The sequence below is a fragment of the Semicossyphus pulcher genome, unplaced genomic scaffold (genome assembly GCF_022749685.1).
Source record: "Semicossyphus pulcher isolate SPU_LCO1_2020_fin unplaced genomic scaffold, fSemPul1.0.p SCAF_13, whole genome shotgun sequence".
Classification (NCBI taxonomy): Eukaryota; Metazoa; Chordata; class Actinopteri; order Labriformes; family Labridae; genus Semicossyphus; species Semicossyphus pulcher.
The window spans coordinates 25,833,404-25,852,885 of NW_027211637.1; the positions used below are offsets into that span (position 1 = coordinate 25,833,404).

General features: G+C 41.3%; 2 protein-coding genes across 3 annotated transcripts; both read right to left on the minus strand.

Annotated features, from left to right (window-relative positions):
* Positions 1–407: 407 nt before the first annotated feature.
* tuba5 (tubulin alpha 5) lies at positions 408–6,703 on the minus strand. Its single transcript, XM_069659825.1, has 5 exons — positions 6,579–6,703; positions 4,717–4,942; positions 2,830–2,978; positions 1,411–2,091; positions 408–1,048 (listed from the first exon to the last, which is right to left on the minus strand). The coding sequence occupies exons 1-5, from the start codon at positions 6,579–6,581 to the stop codon at positions 749–751; spliced, it is 1,359 nt and encodes a 452-aa protein (XP_069515926.1). The 5' UTR covers positions 6,582–6,703; the 3' UTR covers positions 408–748.
* Positions 6,704–8,739: 2,036 nt separating this feature from the next.
* LOC138589745 (kelch-like protein 12) lies at positions 8,740–18,494 on the minus strand. Of its 2 annotated transcripts, none has more exons than XM_069660174.1 (12): positions 18,264–18,494; positions 17,310–17,536; positions 16,977–17,130; positions 16,191–16,408; positions 14,676–14,825; positions 14,449–14,563; positions 14,239–14,345; positions 13,958–14,153; positions 13,681–13,839; positions 11,768–11,866; positions 11,497–11,683; positions 8,740–9,722 (listed from the first exon to the last, which is right to left on the minus strand). In XM_069660174.1, exons 2-12 carry the CDS (start codon positions 17,490–17,492, stop codon positions 9,575–9,577), a joined length of 1,716 nt encoding a protein of 571 aa, XP_069516275.1. In that variant the 5' UTR covers positions 17,493–17,536; positions 18,264–18,494; the 3' UTR covers positions 8,740–9,574. The 2 variants fall into 2 exon arrangements, with proteins under 2 accessions (XP_069516275.1, XP_069516274.1); XM_069660173.1 differs by lacking the exon at positions 18,264–18,494 and adding an exon at positions 18,054–18,111 and having other exon boundaries at positions 8,740–9,701.
* Positions 18,495–19,482: the final 988 nt, after the last annotated feature.

Consider the following 19,482-nt stretch of genomic DNA (forward strand, 5'->3'; position numbering starts at 1 on the left):
CAGTTAATCACAGGGCTGACACACAGAGACAGACATCCTTTCATGCTCACGTTCACACCTACGGGCAATTTAAAGTCACCACTGAACCTAATGAGCATGTCTTTGGACTGTTGGAGGAAGCCGGAGTACCCGGAGGGAACCCCCGCATGCACAGGGAGAACATGCAAACTCCATGTAGAAAGGCCCACTTCTGAACCGGGCTTCAAACCAGGAACCTTCTAGCTGTGAGGCAACAGCGCTAACCACTGCACCATCGTGCAGCCCTTTGAAGTCTACACTGAGCTAGTTTTGTTGCATTTACAGGACATATTTTTCTGTCAAGAGCAGAAAGATTGCTGAATGCCGAGTGTGGGGGATGGGGAAACAACGCTGTTTGCATTATAGGTTTTGCAGTCAGAAATTAAAATAAACAGGTTAGTAATTTGTTACACATTGCAACTTTATTGTGTTATAGTGACATTTTCCATTGTCCTCATATGAGGACTTTTTTTCAAAAACGACTTCCTGTTAAAAAATTATGCTTTGTTTTTATACCAATAAGGTCCTATGTATCCCAAAGGAGCACGAAAAAGTAAAAGTTTGTCCCACGTAAAAGCTTGAGTCTCAGGAGTCTAATCTAAAACTGGAACTATAAAAACATGGCAGTGACAAAGATCATCAGCTTGGATAGCTAGCTTAGAAAACGACAGAACAGATCCAGTATGTATCAGAGAAAATCATTGCTCTCCAGCCGTCACAACACAATAGTTCAGTATTCTTGATCATCGTCGTCATTTTCAAAATCGTCGCTTGAATGACCCAACTCCTCGTAATCTCTCTCCAGACAGGCCAGGTCCTCTCTGGCCTCTGCAAACTCTCCCTCCTCCATGCCTTCACCAACGTACCAGTGGACGAAGGCTCGCTTGGCGTACATGAGGTCGAACTTGTAGTCGAGGCGACACCAGGCCTCAGCGATGGCGGTGGTGTTGCTCAGCATGCACACGGCCCTCTGGACTTTGGCCAAGTCTCCACCAGGAACCGCAGTGGGAGGTTGGTAATTGATGCCAACCTGTTGAGACAAACAAAACAATCAGAAAGATATCTTAAGCTGCAGGCCTTACCTTCACAGTCTCTGAACCCTTTTGTTATTGTCCGACGATGATGTAGCCTCTGGGAGCAACAGCCAATTATAGGGGCTTTTGGTGTAGCCAGTGGTCATTCAGATGAGCTAGAAATTATATCTGGGTCAAGAGTTTTTGCTGCGCTCGTCCTTGTTTACATTCCGACTCTGACTCTAGTGAATGATACTACTGGAACTACAAACAGAAACCAGAACGCTTCCAACGCCAACTGTCTTGTACCTCACTTATAGATACTGTGTTCATAAGAGAATCCGTTCATAGAGATTGTTACCTTCATGATGTTTCTCACCTTGAAGCCAGTTGGGCACCAGTCCACAAACTGGATGGAGCGTCTTGTTTTGATATTTGCAATCGCAGCATTGACATCCTTTGGGACGACATCGCCTCGGTACAGCATGCAGCACGCCATGTACTTGCCGTTGCGAGGGTCGCACTTGACCATCTGATTGGTCGGCTCGAAGCAAGCACTCGTGATCTCGGGCACAGTCAGCTGCTCGTGGTACGCCTTCTCAGCAGAGATGATTGGCGAGTAGGTAACCAGAGGGAAGTGGATACGTGGGAATGGGACCAGGTTGGTCTGAAACTCCATGAGGTCAACATTCAAGGCGCCGTCAAAACGGAGAGAGGCTGTGATCGAGGAAACAATCTGACCGATCAATCTGTTGAGGTTGATGTAACCAGGGCTCTCAATGTCCATGTTGCGACGACAGATGTCGTAGATGGCCTCGTTGTCAACCATGAAGGCGCAGTCGGAGTGCTCTAAGGTGGTGTGGGTGGTCAGGATGGCATTGTACGGCTCCACCACAGCGGTGGACACCTGCGGAGCCGGGTAGATGGCAAACTCCAGCTTTGACTTCTTTCCGTAATCGACAGACAGACGCTCCATCAGCAGGGAGGTGAAGCCGGAGCCGGTTCCACCTCCGAAGCTGTGGAAGACGAGGAAGCCCTGCAGGCCGGTGCACTGATCCGTCTGGACAGAAAGACAGGACAGACTCTGTTACAGGAATAGTTCAACATTTTACCTTATTGGCTTTCTTTCAGAGAGTAAGATGATTAGATTGATACCACTCTCAAGCCTGTCCATTCAGTATGCAGCTACAGCCAGCAGCCTGTTAGCTTAGCTGAGCAGCTTGCTTCAGGGCATGGCTACAAGTGATTTACAAGTGGCACCTCGTCAAGCTGTCAACCCGGATAGCAAGTGATGTATATCTTCCAAATAGTGTCACTTTTGGCTCCAAAAAACCCCCAAAAAGTCCAAAAACCAATAGATGTTTTCACGGTGGCTACGTCCACTTGTTATATACAGTATAAGGCTTGTGTGTTAAATTTGAAGGGTCAGGGAAACAGTTATCTTAGCTTAGCATAAAGACTGGAAACAGGGGGAAACTGCTGGCCTGGCTCTGTAACAGAATCTGCTCACCAGCGCCTGTAATGCTCACAAATTAAAACATTGTATCTTGTTTGTTTAGTCCTCACAAAAACAGAAGTAAAACTGTTCAAACAATGACTTCCTGTTCGATTAAACAATCGTGATTTTGAGTTCACAACTTACTTACTGAGAGTAAACTGTAACCATGTCATTTTCCCACTTTTCTTTTTTTTAATCTACAGCAAATAATGCATAATCAAGACAAGAACAAACAAGAGTTCATAGCTCTTTGTGGAAATCGCATCAGGCTTTTATTGATCACGTTTTCTAATCACTGACCATTTTGCGAATCCGCTCCAAGACTCCATCAATGACTTCTTTCCCCACGGTGTAATGGCCCCGAGCGTAGTTGTTGGCTGCATCCTCCTTTCCAGAGATCAGCTGCTCGGGATGGAACAGCTCTCTGTACTTTCCGACCCTCACCTGGTCTGAAGAGAGAAGTTCAATTCAGAAAGGTCAATAAGATCAACTTCAGACCACTGAAACAGACATGTCTAGACGTGTAGTTCATCATCTCTACTGTCGCATTATCTTCAACCTTCAACCCTATTGACTTATTGATGGTTCCAAAGCCAGCTAAGTTTAGAGAGAAAACTTATAGCAACAATTGTGTTACTCCCTGTCAAAGTCTGTACTTTTCCAAAGATGAAAAGCAAAATTAGGATGATTTAAAGGGAAAATGATGCACACTGCATTGACAATTTTCAGTTGAAAGTGTAGTAAAGCCATATATATCTTGAAATGTACTTTAATGTTTTAAGAGAAGATAAAAAGATGTAACCAAATACATGTTTAAATAACATGTAACACTCACGTTCCTGCCCTTTTCATAATCATACAACCAAGATTAGAAGTATGGAGTTAAAGTGGGAAACGTTAATCAGGAAAAATAAGGAACGGGAAGTTTATTAAAGGATAGTTCCAGTCTATCTTATAATTGTCAGGTGCTGATATGAACACTAAAGCACCTCCTACATGATGTAATCAGTCCTCCTTTTCAACACTTTCAAGACCTTAAAAACACTTCATTGGCTCCCCGTACAATACAGACTCATATTCATCCTAAATCCTATTATTAGTCCTTATATTATATATTATATTATAACCCGATCCGGCCCCTCAGGTCATCAGGTGGAGATCTTTTAGCTGTAGCGGTGAGGGGGCCTTTAGTTACTGTGGTCCCTCTCTCTGGAACAAACTGCATGTTGACCTGAGGTCCATCACAACTGTGTCTACCCGAGCGTACGAATATTGTGTGTGTGTGTGTGTGTGTGTGTGTGTGTGTGTGTGTGTGTGTGATCAGTTGTGCCGAGGGTTGTATGTGCAGCTTTGTTTATCTATGTTTTCATTTTATTCTCTTTCTGCTTTGTTGCTGTTTGATGGCTTGGTGGTGAGTCTGATGTACATTGGACACATGCTTTATTGATTTGATTTTTAGCTGTTATTTATGATTGGGTTTTTTTTGTATTCCTATGTTTTCACACCCAGTGTAAAGCACAGTGAGCTTACCTGTAATAAAATGTGCTTTATAAATACATTTGCTATAGCTATTGAGACTTGAGAAATGTGTGGAAAGGACCTTCAAAAACAGGAAAACAGAGGAGTTACAAGATGGATTAGATAGAAGATACTTTTTATTTATTTTAACCAACTGATTGGAGGTGAAAGGAAAAGTATATTTCTCTGTATTTAAAAAAAAAACCAGAACACTTTTTGTCAGTGTTGGAGCTCCGTAGATAATCACTTCATTGAATATCATAGAAGTTTAAATGTCTGACATCTTTTAGTGATGTAGCTTCACCAAGGTAACGGATGTGTAGTTTTAGATTATGTTACGATGCTGTAAAATGTAATACATGTTTTGTCTTTAAACCTGAAGCATAAGCTAAAGGACATACTGGAGAAAAAGGGTTCAGGTCGACTAAAATCAATCCAATACTACTCTCTGCTACTTGCTATTTACATAATACTCCTCTGTAAATGTTAGCCAGCGTTAAATAAGAAGTAAAGGAGTCACCTCTGCACTTGTTGCTTGGTTACCAGCGTACCCACCTGCCGTTACCTACATGACCCATGTGGATGGAGACTCGCAGAATAGGAAAACTGGAAGGGCAGTAAAAATAAGCGATAAGGGAGATAAAAATAAACACATGCAGGACGACTCACCGACCACTGTGGGCTCCAGGTCCACGTATAACGCTCTGGGGACGTGACGCCCAGAACTCCCGGTGTTAAAGAAGGTGTTGAAAGGGTCTTCACGAGAGTTCGGTTCCGCTGGGTTGTCCAGGAAGACGCCATCAGGCCCGACGCCGTGCTCCAGGCAGAAGAGCTCCCAGCAGGCGTTTCCTGTCTGAACACCTGCCTGGCCCACGTGGATGGAGATGCACTCTCTCTGAGGAGAATAAAGCAACACAGGTGGAAGTGAAGACAACCGACGAGTCTTCTGTTTTTTTCTGTCAAAATGGCTCTCTTAGTATTTTACATTTATTTTTTAATCTGGCTTTTAACTTGGAATCATTTCATAGCATGAGATACGTTTTTATCACTTTTTCATTCTTTATGTCTGGTATTGTGTCTTATTTAACTTTTTACAGATTTTATTGATTGATTTTGAACATTTTATTGTTATTCTGTCTTTCGAAGTTGTATCTATAGTCAATGTCTGTTCTTATTTTCCATCTGTTTGTTCCTATGTGAGCACTTTGGGCTACGTTTGTAGGAAAGGTGCTACATAAATAAAGTTTAATTGGATAAGGGGTTGCACAGTGGTGCAGTGGTTGCCTAACCGCCAGAAGGTTCCTAGTTAAAACCCCAGTTTGGACGAAGTGGGCCTTTCTGTGTGGAGTTTGCATGTTCTCCCCGTGCATGCATAGGTTCCCTCCGGGTTCTCCGGCTTCCTCCCACAGTCCAAAGACATGCTCGTTAGGTTCATTGGTGACTGTGTCTCTGTGTGTCAGCCTTGTGATTGACTGACGATCAGTCCAGGGTGTACCACAACAATACCCTGAACAGGATAAGCGTTATAGATAATGGACGGATAAATTCGATAAAAAAAACCAAAACCTTTTGGCACATTTTATTATCATTCATTAATATTTTGGCCATTCATAAATAAATACACATTTTAAGATCTCTCTCAGATCCTTTTAAAATCTTAAACCTGCTGTTGAAAATAAAAGTCATGCATGTGCAGATTTGGGCCAACAAGTTTATCCTTGCAACCTAACAGGTGGTGATTACACGTCAATGCTGCCTCTAAGCGTGCAGAATAAAACAACCAATTAAAGCACCATTCATTTTTTTATGACATTGAATCTATCATGGCCTTTCTTTGCCTCCATACAAATCAGCTAAGTGTGCAATGCAAACACGTCTGCTGATACCCTGTATTAGCCGTTCATTTGTGCTCTGCTTTCCCCGCTGTTAAGAGTAAACAATGTCATAACACGACAGGCTTATCCCGACACTGTACTGTTGCATTTTCTAAGTGCTTCCCGCAGTCAGGTTTCAACATGTCGAGAATTCAGCTTTTGTTTTCCCTGAAGGAGGCACATCCCCTTAGATGATTTTTTACTGTTGAGTGACATATGGGAGACATGGGTGGATTAAAGTTTGGATTATGAATACTGATGAAGCACACACACAGGGTCACAAAGAACGGGTTTTTCTTCTAAGAGTTTACATTTGTGAGGTTGAAGATGAAGCTTTGTGCTCCTTCTGCTGGCTGTCTCAGTCTTAAAGTGATTACAGGCTTGTAAAACCATTAACTCTCAATGTGCCAATGTGTCAAGAGTAATATAAAGACATCATTTAGGCCTTCTTAATGTTCCAGCTGCTTGTGTGTGAGCACAAACATCTGCATTTCTCATTTAAAACACGTACAGCGTCCATGCAACAAGAGCTTTGGGAGGTTTTGTAGCTTTGATAACAATCTTATCTTATCGTGCACATTTTCCCGTGCAGATATATACATCATGAAAACATATTAACAGACATCAAACTTGTCCAATAAGTTGAAATGATCTTACCATGTTGTTTCAGATGATAGAAGCTGGGATACGTGCAGGATACTGTGAACACCACACACCTCTGATAATAGTTCCTGTGCTCTGTTCTGGGACAGGTAACGTATCCTTCCACCAGCTCTGCTCTGCTTTGTCCCGCCCGCTGCCAGTCGCTCTTTATATCTGCAGACGGGCTCACCTGAGAGTCTGTGTCACAGTGCTTTTTCAGGTTTTACAAGAGAGGAGGGAGCAGAGAGAAGGAAGGAGGAAGGGAGGGAGGGAACACTTTCCTCCTCGAAATGATTGTTGAGCATTTTTTTGCTTGTTACCTGCTTGCACAAGAATAAGCATAATCAAGTTACTTTCCTGAACTGACATCATACAAGTTGGGATTTAATAATAATTAACTTAACAACTAGTGAAAGATTTTGCACCACATTGAAATGCATCATTATTTGATCACTTTTAGGTGGACATATTCTACTTTTTACCCAATATTTAAGACATTTAGTAACTTTTTCTGGCTTGTTATGGCTTATAAAAAAAGACCCCTTGTGAAATTTCTAATTTGCACGGTAGCGGTTTGTTTTTCATTGTTTCTACCCCATTAATGGGGTCTCACAGATGAAACTACCAACTGTGCATGAAGTGGTTCAAACTTGCTTCACATCCACCAACTACAACAGTAATGTATTAACAATGTAGTCTAGAATAACTAATCTGTCACAGGGGCCTTTTTTCAGAGAGTTACTACTACTGGCTGCTAAAAGTACTTAGTCAACAATAATTTGTTTTATTGATAAAGGACTTTTACTTCTAATTATTATTACAGTTACTTGTTTGGCCTTTTATGTCTTTATTTGGAGAGAGGACAGTTGATAGTGTCTGAAAAAGGGGAGGAGAGAGTGGGGATGGCACGCTGCATGCTGCAGAGGATGAGAGTCAAGCCCCCCATCATTAGTTTTGCAGGTTTTTGGTCATTAAGTAACTTAAAGCTCTTGTGAGGAACTTTCGGTTTGTGTTGATTGTGGCGCCCCCTGTGGACAAAGCTGTACGTCTTACCTCTTTTTTCCTGTACATGCTTAAGTGGTGGTTTCTAACAGAAAATCTCATCCTGCTTTCTTTAACAGTCATATGTATCACTCATTTTAAATTTTTGCCCTGGAAAGCGTAAACAGGCAGCGTATGGTTAACCGTTTCGTCTGACACCTACCCCCCCGCCAGTGGTTTGAGGCATTAAAAATAATTATATAGAAATAATCATTCTTGTCGCTGATGGTCTGGTTTGCTTTTGTAGGACATATCGAGTAATGTGAATTAATTTCAGTCTGTTTCATATCCAGTGAAAAACTCCTCACAGGAGCTTTAAACATTTGACAAATTGTGGTTTTTGATGTGACAATTGCACAACAAAAACCCTGGTCTTACCTCGCTTTATCCTCTCCTTTACTCTAAATGGGAAAGTTGAACTAAGAAATATATCAAGATCCGCACACCAGGAAGCTCCCGTAAGGAGTTTTATTTAGCACAAAGTGACATTTCGAGCAAACTTTTTTGTCTGTGTAAAAAAGTCTGAAGAAGAGCATGTTTGCTTGAAACTCTGTGCTAAATAAAACCCCTTACGGGAGCTTCCTGGTATGCGGATCTTGATTTTTTTTTTTTTTATATCCTTGATTGTTTTTGGATCCAGCACCCACTAAGGGATGTGCGTGTCTGTATTTGATTTAAAGTTGAACTAAGAACCTTCTCGCTGTGAGGAAACAGCTGGGGGCAATTCATGTTTATACAAAAACCTGTGGCAATCCAGTAGAAAGAGTTGATGAGATTCAGTGGTGGACCAACCGACAGAGCCACGGTGCGAGCATTACTACAAAGTAGTCAAGAGCAGACCAGAATATAGAGACCCAAAACAGCCAACAAGTGCTAATGCTGTTAAATCAGGTTACTGGGAGGTTACACAGTGAAACCAGTAATTGGGTTGGGTTGGGCTTTTTTTGTGTTCCTGTTTCCGTGTGTTTAATTGGATATTTTTAGCTTTGCAGGGATACAGTAGAGGTCCGTTCCAGCCTCTATTGCAGGATGATTCTCCACATTTGCTCCGAACGATCAGTTTCATGACCAGAGAAGTCGCTGACTCAGCTGACAGCGTGTGAAGCACATAGACAGATGAGTCGTGTCAGTTCTCAGTGTGTTTATTCACTTCCCAGGCAACAGTGATGTTATGACTTTGTGTCCTACACGTACATGTCCAAATCTATAAGCTGAGGAGGAAAACAAATCACATGCGCCTCATACTTACTACTCTGTGATTTTGCATCTGCTGGATGGAGGGACAAAAGAATCAACTGTTACAATTCAGTCATTTTCTAAAACAATATTTATCTCTAAATATATATTCTGAGAGCGACAATAAGTATTAAACTTTTATAATAAAGTGATTTCAATCTAAAAGCACAGTTTACAGGAAGAATTACAAAAAGGGCTGAACCCATTAATGACCTCGCAAATGCCGAACGAGTACACTGGATGATAAGCCGATGTACTGCAACTATCATCAAAGTCGAATGGGTGGCAGCGCGGATGTTTGATGTAGCCCAAAGTCATAAGGCGTATAGCAGCAACTGGAGTCTACACCGGCTCCTTCATTTTACCTTTCTCTTGATGAGTAGAAATATATTGCACTTTGAAGACAAACTGAAAAAATAATCTCACAGGTAACGACAGCAACAAATACCACCGAAGAGAGTCATGCATGTGGTGATGGGCTCCTGTGAGGCCTCTTTTGAGGTGACGTCTACCGCGGCGAAGCTGAATCTCTGTAGCACAGTCTCAGTGTCAGAGGGTCGACCGTCCTGTGGAGACGGCCCAAACTGCACCGGTTCATTTGAGAGTACCTATTTGCATACTGATGAACAAACATGTCCCTCTGTGGCTCTGTTTTAGTGGCATTTTAGCAAAGTCTAGCTGCCTGTCCTCGTGTCTGCACCTCCTCTTGTGGTTCTTCTTCTTCTTGGCGAGGATCACTTTTCTCGTAGAACGCAGACGCCCGCGTCACACCGCTGTGTCGCCATCGAAGTAACAACCTCCCAGGAGTCGATAACAGGGTCGTAACATTCGATGCTGCTGAGGAGAGAGTTGCCATCGTATCTAGAGAGGGAAGAGACACAACTGAGAGCGTTATCCAGCACTGAAGCAGTTTAATAAAAAGTTATTTCACAGTTGTTTCACACCACAGCTAGCTTTGTGAAACATCTTATAAGCAGATTGTAAAGGAACAATTACAAAACCACTTAATACATTCACATGCGTACTAATTTTCCACTGCTATTTTTTGGATATTCTTTTGTTCGAATTAAACACAAGACACTTAAGGATGAGCGCTCAGTGAAGAAACCGCTCCCCTTGTTCCCTTATCCCAATACTTATAATTAACCTACCTACCGCCGCATCCCAAGCAGCATTGCCAACTTAAACACACCCAGGCTCAGTTCATGCAGGCTCCAGGTATTGACAACACTGGTACTACCCACCCAAGCACATGGCTTCTACTGGCCCCCACATTAGAGTTAAACACACAAGAGAAAAATACAGAGAGAAGAGTCTGTAGAGAGAGGTGTGTTAGAAAGAAGACAGGGAGGGCAGAGCCAGGGTGAGGTGTCCTGTCTGGGGCTAGATCAAGCCTCATTCTGAATATAGAAAGACAAGACGTTTGGGATTTTCCCAAATTATCCGGTTTCAGAAGAATTCTTTGGACATTTATGAGCGAAATTGGAATATGGTTCTCATTTGGTGTTTTACCACAGTTTGCAACACACTGCCTCTTGTCTGCGAGGTCAGCTCTGCGCTTTGTAAACAAACTAACTAACCAACAGTTTGCAACTTTGAAATCAAGGCCCCAAAACTGGAATATTTTGTGCAAGTTAACGTAGTGACTCCTGTTCAGATGTGAATGAAGTGCCAAAACTATAATTACCCTGATAAACGTTATGTCTTGTCTGATAATATAACATCATAATAAAAAGGTCCATACCCTCAGAGAGAGTGATAGAAAACACTTGAATCTTGTGTCTGTAGTTTGTCTCAAAACAACAGTCAGGAGCCTTTATGAACATTGAATTTAATTAATGATTTTGAAGGCTTATCAGTAGCCAAAAACCGGCAGAGGTTCATAGAACTCAAATAAAGATTTGGCTGTTCTGAATGGTTATAAAAACAAAAATAATTCTTAGGGATGCACGATATTATCGGCACGTTATCGGTATCGGCCGATATAGGCTTAAAAACGTTATCGGATATCGGCCAACACAGCGATATCCGCCAATATAATTAACCGATAAAATAATGGGCTGCTGCGTACTTGATTAAATGCCCGACCTCGGCGCAATGTCCCTGGTGCGAAGAAGACCTGCGCGGCGCAGCGTGATGACGTCACGTGTGTCTACCTGCAGCATGAGAGAGTTAGAAGCCAAAATGTCCGTGGTGTTTTTCAAAGTGTCCGAAAAAGATATTAAACCTGCTATTTGCAATGACTGCTCAGCTTCGGTGATCGAGGAGGAGCCGAGGCAAAGTCTTTCAACACTACAAACTTGATTAACCATCTCAAGACCCGTCAGCCCGACCGTTGTAACAAATGTGATAAGAGTATCACCATTATACTGTACGCTAATTCCAATACAGAAGAGAGTTGATGATCTCTGCAATTAGGTGAGCGGGAAAAAAATATCGGTATCGGTAATCGGCTAAATGAGTTGTAAAATATCGGCATATCGGATATCGGCAAAAAATCCAATATCGTGCATCCCTAATAATTTTATCTTCCAGCGCGTTGCTGGATGAGCCTGGCTGAACTTTTCAGCATGAACAACGCCGAATAAAAATATTCATACCTATCTTGTAATTACACATTCACAGAGAAGAGTTTCATTCGGACGCTCTCTCTTACCCGGCGATGGCGTAGAGACGTCCTCTGAGAACGGTCGCTCCGACGTAACATCGAGGTGTGGTCATACTGGCGACCGTGGTCCAATAGTCTGTTCTGATGTTGTAGACTTCAACAGAGTCCAGGTGTGACACTCCGTCAAAGCCTCCCACTACGTAGATGTGGTCATTGAGTAAAGCCACACCCGCTCCTGATGACAGCAGGAAAGCATCAGATAAATATCAACATGCTGAGTAAGCTGTAATATTTATCTTCTTCCTGTTGCATTACCTACCTGACCGCTTGGTGGCCATGGGTGTGACGCTCGTCCAGTGGCCCGTGTGCGGGTCATACCGCTCCACTGAATTCAGGATATTTAGGCCATCGTATCCACCTGAGAGGAAATCAGGTAAAAGACAAGTGCAGAGCTGCAGTTATCAGTCAGTTGACAAAAAATAAACTATCAAGCAGCTATTTTGATCACTGATTCAGTTAGTCTTTTCTAACTACTATTGTATTGTGATATATATATATATATATATATATATATATAGTATATATAATATATTTGGATTTTAGAGGTTTTGTAGGACAAAATAAGCAGATTCATGTCAAAATCTTCAACTTTGGGAATTTGGGTTTTCCAATAAAAAAAACAAAAAAATGAATAAACCAAACATTTACAGCTGTAACCAAAGGTCTCAGTTTCGTTCTCTTTGGCGCCACCTATGGCGATAAACAGTAATTGCAGGAGCACACTTCCCACATATCCAGACAGTGTTTCATGTGTGACGTCCACGGTTGGCTCTGGTTATAACTCTTGATTTTCCTGGCTGACGGTCGCTTTCCTTTTTAGACTGTTTGCCTTCATCTGAGCGTCCAATTTGTTTCTTTTTCTTTGGATTTTCACTTATTGTTGAAGTTGTATCTGTAGTCATCCATCTTTTCTTTGTTTGTTCAGCCATAGTAGATTACTGTTTACTCGCAACACTTGCAGAGAGCGGAAAAGCAGCCGCTTAGCTCCGCCTACCCTCTCTGGCAGACCAACCACTGCTGGCTGATGGAAAACGCGTCACTAACTGGGCGCCGGTTGTGATTCTTTCCACTAAAGTCGCCACAGACACTCAGTCTGTAATACTGCAAATGCAAAGGCTTTCATCAGTGGGCCATAGGCTCAATCACTATTGTGTTACCTCATTCGGCGATAGATAGAGACTTAACAGACATTTATTTTAATCAAATTTTCAAGATTATTACTTTAAGCACTTAACAATTATGTATTGAAAAGATCAGATTAAGTTTATGAATGGAGACCAGTGTGAACACCAGGAAAGAGTTTCGACAGGAGTTGTTATAAGCCTAAATGTTGCTGGCTTAGTGAGTGTCTTTAAGACCATTCATTATAAATTTAGGGAATCTTTCTGAGTTAGCCAACCATCAAAAAGGAGACTAAAGTGTATCTTCAGGTCTTTACAACAGAAATGGGCCGTGCACTGAATCATCTGTGGAGCAGCCATGAAGTACAGCTGCCACAGAGGAAACTGGCTCTAAAAGTTTCCTCACTTTAGAGATAACAATTTTGATCACTTCCAAGAGCTTGACAGAAGAGAGCGATAATGTGATTAACAGGAAGGCTACACAAATAGCAGGTTCTTATAATGATTTGTATTATTTAAAGTTTCACTTTTACAGGAAAAAAGGCTCTGAGGATAAAGAATGTAATCTGAGGGAAACTTTCCCAGCAGGAGTCTAAAAGTTTGTCGTATCTTCATTCAGTATTTTTCCCATAAAAGGTGTTGGAAGAGGGAGGCGGGGTTGTTATTTTATAATCAGGGTTGTGTTTTATCTGGGCCAGCAGGGTAATCAAGAAGTGAATGGTAAGGAAACGATTTTAATAAACAACTAATATTTTTGAAATCATCATTTTCCAAGCAAAAAGACAAACATTTGTTGGCACCAGCTTTTGAAATGTTTGGATTTTCTGCCCCTCTTTTCTTTACATTATGGTAAACTAAAAGTCTTCAGGTTTGAATACACCACCTCTTGCTTGGGGAAATTATTAAATTTATATCTATGTACATTTTTAAATTTTATGACAAAATAATACATTTGATTATGAAAGTGATCAGAAAATAATTGGGAACAAAAATGATAAAATTTCAGCCCCTCAAAGTTTTTACTGACTGAGACGTATAGATGAGTCCATACCTAGACAGTATATGAGTCCACTGGCCACCACCAGACCAGCTCCTTCTCTAGCTGTCTGCATATCTCCCAGCATGCTCCACTGGTCAATATTTGGGTCATATCGCTCCATGCTGGTGTGTCGCCGGCTGCCATCGAAGCCTCCGGCCACATAAATCATATCTGCGGAGAGCCAAATAAGATAAATATAAATTGTTATAACTGTTTCACCGAGGAAAGAAAACATAAACAAGGGATTTTCCACAGAAAGGAAACACCCATGAAGGCAGGAGTCATTCACCTCCGAGTGTTGTGGCTCCAGCAAGACCACGGCGCACATTCATGGTGGCGACGGTGTACCAAACTCCGTCCTCGTCGGCGGTGTAGTCCAGGCACTCCACCGAGCTGAGCCTCGACCGGCCGTCGTAGCCTCCGATCACATAAACTCGATCATGGAGAGACACTGTGGCGACATAACGCCTTTTCCGTGCAATGTTCTATTAAAGACAAACTTGTCTGTATTAGCCAAATCCACAGATATGAAAAAAGTCACAAGGCTTTTTTTAAATGATCCAAACTTACGGGAAGGAAGCTCCACTCTTGTGTTTTGGGATCATATTTCTCAACTATGTCGATTGGAGACTGTTGGCTGCCAAACCCACCTATAACTAACAGGACTTCTTTGGCACCTGAGAGGAAACATAAATCACTTTTACTATCAGTAATGATTACGATGTAGATATAAAGCAGACATGCATAAACCTAAATTGCAATTAAAACAAGGATTCCTACCTAATCTAGCTTGTGTGCGCGGGCCCTGCATCTCACTCCTCAGCTCGGGTCTTAAGTGGAATTTCTTGGCTTCATCAACAAGGTCTCGACATGGCAGGCTACACCGAATGAGGGGCTAAAACGTGTCAAAACTTGCTTAATTATGGTGCTAACAGTGATGAACATGTCAACACATAATCCTTCACTGGAAGCAGGGCTTATGATTAGCTGTGTGTCGTCTGGCTCACCTCAGCATCAATGACATCTGTAATGTAGCGGGGGGTCAGGAGCGGCAGTCGGACGAACTCGAGCATGTCTGGCAGGTAGGGCTCTCGCTCTTTGCGGTTGTGTTTGACCCAGTTTAAGACGGCTTCGAACACGGGCTCCTCTGAGTCCACCTACACACAGACAGGGTAAACAGTGAGTTACAGCTACAATTAAATCAGCATATGAATTAAATTATTAGCTTAGAACTGTAGTGAAAACTGCTGCACAATATTCAGTGGGGATGCAGAGAGACTTTATGCAAACACGCAGTTAACTGAAGGTAAAACAGGCCATAAATTCTGCCCCTGAAACATGAACAAGATAACACAAAGAGAATCGTTTTTCTGGGGGCAAATTATGCGTGGCTGTGATTTACATGTAAGGTCTAGTTGTATTTTAAAAACAACAAAACTGACAGGAGGAGCCCTGAGAGAGAATTGATGATCTATAAATCATTGTGTGATAATAACTGTGTTTTCACAAAGCACGGCATGTGGTCGGGAAGAGGAATTTCCTGAGCACAAAGGCAAACTTAAATCAGGTTTTCTTCTCTGCAATTTCATTGTCAGCCCCGATCCGCAAAAGTGAGTGGAGCTGGTGGGGGCCACACTGACTGAGATTACAGCAGGTTGGTACACGCTTTTCTCTCTCAGGTGTTTGAAAGAAACGTGTGAAAGTCAGGATCACAATACAATTAAAGAAAAGTTAAATTAAATTACTATTGTTTAAAGGGGACATATGCTAGCTATGCAATCAATTTTCTATTATTCTGATGTGTATTTTAAAGTTTGTTTGGTTTTAAAAATTGTGTACATATTTTAATTTAATTATTTTTCAGAGCCTCTCCTTCATCCTGAAACGAACAAGCCGTTTTGCCATTCAAAGGTGAGACCTTAGCCACGATTGGCTGACAGTATTTGGAGTGACCGCGTAGCCCCTCCCCTATGTGTGCGATCCCACATGGGGAAGCGGCCGCACTGCACTGTCACTCCAAAGTTGTAGAAAACATGGCTGCTCTAGGACCGGTTATTCGGCCTTGTATGTACGAGCCAGAATCGCCAGGAGGCATCAGAATGGTAAGTTGAAATCTTGACAACATCTTGACTACAAGCTAGAGCAAGAAGGCAGCCTGAGGTGAATGACGGTGAATGACGATTGGTCGATTTCAGCGACAGCAAGGTTCTATTTAGAAACCTGCAGCTGTTCTGAACGGCCCATTTCAGAGGCGACGTTTTTAAAAAATGTCATTCTGGAAAAACACAGAATTATGCAGTTTTCACTTTTTCACTGTGAACAATAAACACACAAACATGTGAAACCCATGAGCAATATGAGAATATCCATTCAAAAGATACGGCCCCTTTAACATCAGGGAGCAGATGTCATTAAGGTTTCGGGGATTTCAAAAAACATCAAGCAGCAGATTAAGCAGCCTCCACAGTACATCTGATAATTACACAAATAGTACAAAACCGCATGACGTCCAGTTCTCCTACCTGGATTTCATCACATTTTATGAGCTTTTCGACTTCAGTCTGGCTGAGCAGCATGAACTCTTCATGCTGAACCACCTCGGAGAAATGCTTCTGTGAAAAGAGCTCGGCCGCCTGCATCAGGTCGAGGCAGTTGTGAGTTTCGGCGAAGTCCCGAATGCCCAGACAGTTGGAGGGATCGAGCTGACTCTCCAAAAAATCACAACATGCTCTTTTCACCCCTGAGGAAGACAAAGATACATTTGTAGACCCAGACAGACACATGTATCCTTCAAATCCAGACAAATCCTGGTAGACAGGATCCTCCTGTCACTCAACAAGTTGTAATTAGGAAATACAGAAGATGTTTCATTTGAAAAGTGGTGCCAAGCCGTGCCTCAGGGTTTCTACAGGGATAAATATGAGACCTTTTTAAAGCCACATAGAATTAAATGTAATACCTGTTTCAGTCATACCAGTCAAAGCAGTATATAAGATGTGATTACTTAAATTAAAGTGACCTACACTCGGTAAGCGGTGTCAAATAGATGGATGGATTTTAGGGTTTACTGGATTCAATTTAAAGTAATTAATTCACTTAAGTTCAATTACGTTTTTAAATCAATATTTGTCAGTTTACAATGAGCTTCCTAGCTACTGGCAGTAGCGATAGTGTTTGTGTATTAAGCTTGACGCTTTTAAGACCACACAAGACCTGCAGATACCCTCTACCCATGCTATCAGTGATATCAGCAGGCTGAAGCACACACTTTACAAATGAAGGTACAATCAAGACTCTCCTAAACTTACCTTTGAGCTGCAGTAAGCACGCAGCAGGGAGCAGCTCCTGTACGTTCTCCACTGTGACTAGCACCGTCTCTGTGTAGACAAAGTCCAGCAGGATCTCCATCGTCGATGCAGTGAGACCCTGGATGTCCACAAAAGATTTCCCCTTCTCTGCAAGCTGCAGAGCCACAAAAACAGAGACTGTCAGGTGATAGGTCAGGTATTCCCATAATTTTCTTGTGAACTTTGTTTCCTTAATTAAAATCAAAAACTGCCTTAGAGCAAGAATGAACAGATCATTAGGATATATATAATTGGGGCACAGTATTGTTAGCATTCAAACAAACATAGCATTACCTCGCTAGTGAACATGGCACAAAAGTAGTCACTGCAGGCAGCCAGGACAATCCGATGTGCCGGAAAATCTGTGTTCTCCACCCTCAGAGTGATGTCGCAGAGCGTGTTGCTCTTGCGGAGTGCGTTCATTGCGTTAAGGATGGATTTTGCATGGGAATTGGTCATGATGTCCTTGGGAGCCATGCTGCCTTGAGAATCTTTCAAGGATCTCAAACTACTCCAGGAATCTAAAAGAGATACACAAGTCAGGCTTTGCTATAATCATTTGTGCATACAGCATGTATTATATGTGTAATTATCTGGTAAGGGAGTGTTTGTGTATATTTGTTTGCATTTAGAAGGTTAGTAAGACAGATCACTTGTTAAAGTGTTGCACACTGAAATTAATCACATTTGAACAGTTAGAAAACGCTGACAAAGAAAGATGTTGAGTATATTTTTGTTCTGTACTTCAGTATTGCTTAAAAGTTTTGGAACCTAGCTTCAGTATGTCCATTTTGTAAGATTTCTACTGGATTTTTAGACACATATTATACTTTGTACTAAATTATTTCATTTTTCTGACAGCAGATTAAGATTTTGCATGCATTGCATATATTAAAAATCTAATAATATGGACCAAGGGGCCCTTTCTACTGCAACATGTCTTTTATTTGTTTGTGCCCAATACTTTAGTGTTACTTGAGTGAATCCTGAATGCAGCACTAACTAATTTTTCATTGTGGTAATGCTAATGCAACTTACCGTTAAAAGATTTGAATACTTTTTCCACCACTGGGAGGCAATAACTATAGCTACACATTAGCAAAGCAGCAGCCAACGACAGCTGAGAGCTAACGCCAACGCCAGACAACAACTAGGAAAACACAGCCATATAAAGTGAGCTGGTGGCCAGAGGAAGACAACACAAGAAGCGACACACACAGAAGAACTTGTCAAGAATTTACATAATACCTGTCGCTGCGGTAAGGCTGATTCAAAACGTTTAGCTAAGTTGCGTTGCTAGCTAACGTTAGTAGCCACAAAGTCCCTTGTCCCAGTTCTTGCTGTCAGTCACACTGCCTGGAGAAAAGCCACTGAACTATCAGCTAATCCATCATGACCTCCACTAGGTCACACTATAGGAGGTGTCTTTGAAGACATATATGTCCTGAATCTCAAAAATAATTTCGTATCATCATCACCGACACGAGTTTAACCACCTAGAATATTTCGTTGACTAAACAGCAGCAGGTCATAGCAGCAGGCTCCACAGATTGGACGTAAACAGACCATTACGTGAGTGTACGTACGTACGTTTTTTGGTTTTTGAAAAAACTTTATTAAAACATCAACAATTAACAAAAGGCAAACACTCCTTAATGACAGCAGCATCTTATTTATACAGTCTATGAGCAGCATACGCGAACAAGGAGAAAGGGGGAAGTATTTATTTTTATTCCCTGCATGGACAGATATTGTTTGGAGCTGAACGAGCAGAACTTAATTTAATTTAACAAAGGAAATTACAGATAATTAGTTTACGAGAAACTCCGTCTTCATACATCAGTAGGCCTATCTTCTTTTAAATAACAGTTGAAGATTTTTTTTAAATTAAAACGCTTTGTTATAAGTTTTCCTTTTAAACAATAATGTTTTATTTATGATTTTCAGACATCCATTGCTTTAATGCTGCTTTTAATTTAATACATTAATTACATTTTAAATGTGCGCTTTTTGTATGTTATTATTAGTCCAATCCCTTGTCTTTTTTGCTTTTCTTTGTCTTTTTCTCTTTTTCTGTGTTGGTGTATGCACTTGATCCCTTTTGGACAAATGCAAAGGTCTGTAAGCCATGTTGTTTAGACATACATGTACATTTAGATGTGTTCAATGATAAAAAAATATATATACATTATTCATTACTCTAACTTTGACAACGTCCACTCTTGCAAGACTTTGAAATGCAACATTTCTTTGAAAAATTAAAATAATTAAATTCAAAAGTTCAATTCAAACCTATATTACAGACTCAAGGTCCAGATAAAAGACCCAACAGAAAAAGCAATAAACAGAAAACATTTTATACGACAGCAAAGTACGAGTTCAGGGAACCTTTCCTTGATATATGATGTTAAACAGTAAACATTGTAATTTTACATTTGACATAAAATAATTTGTAATTGTCAACATA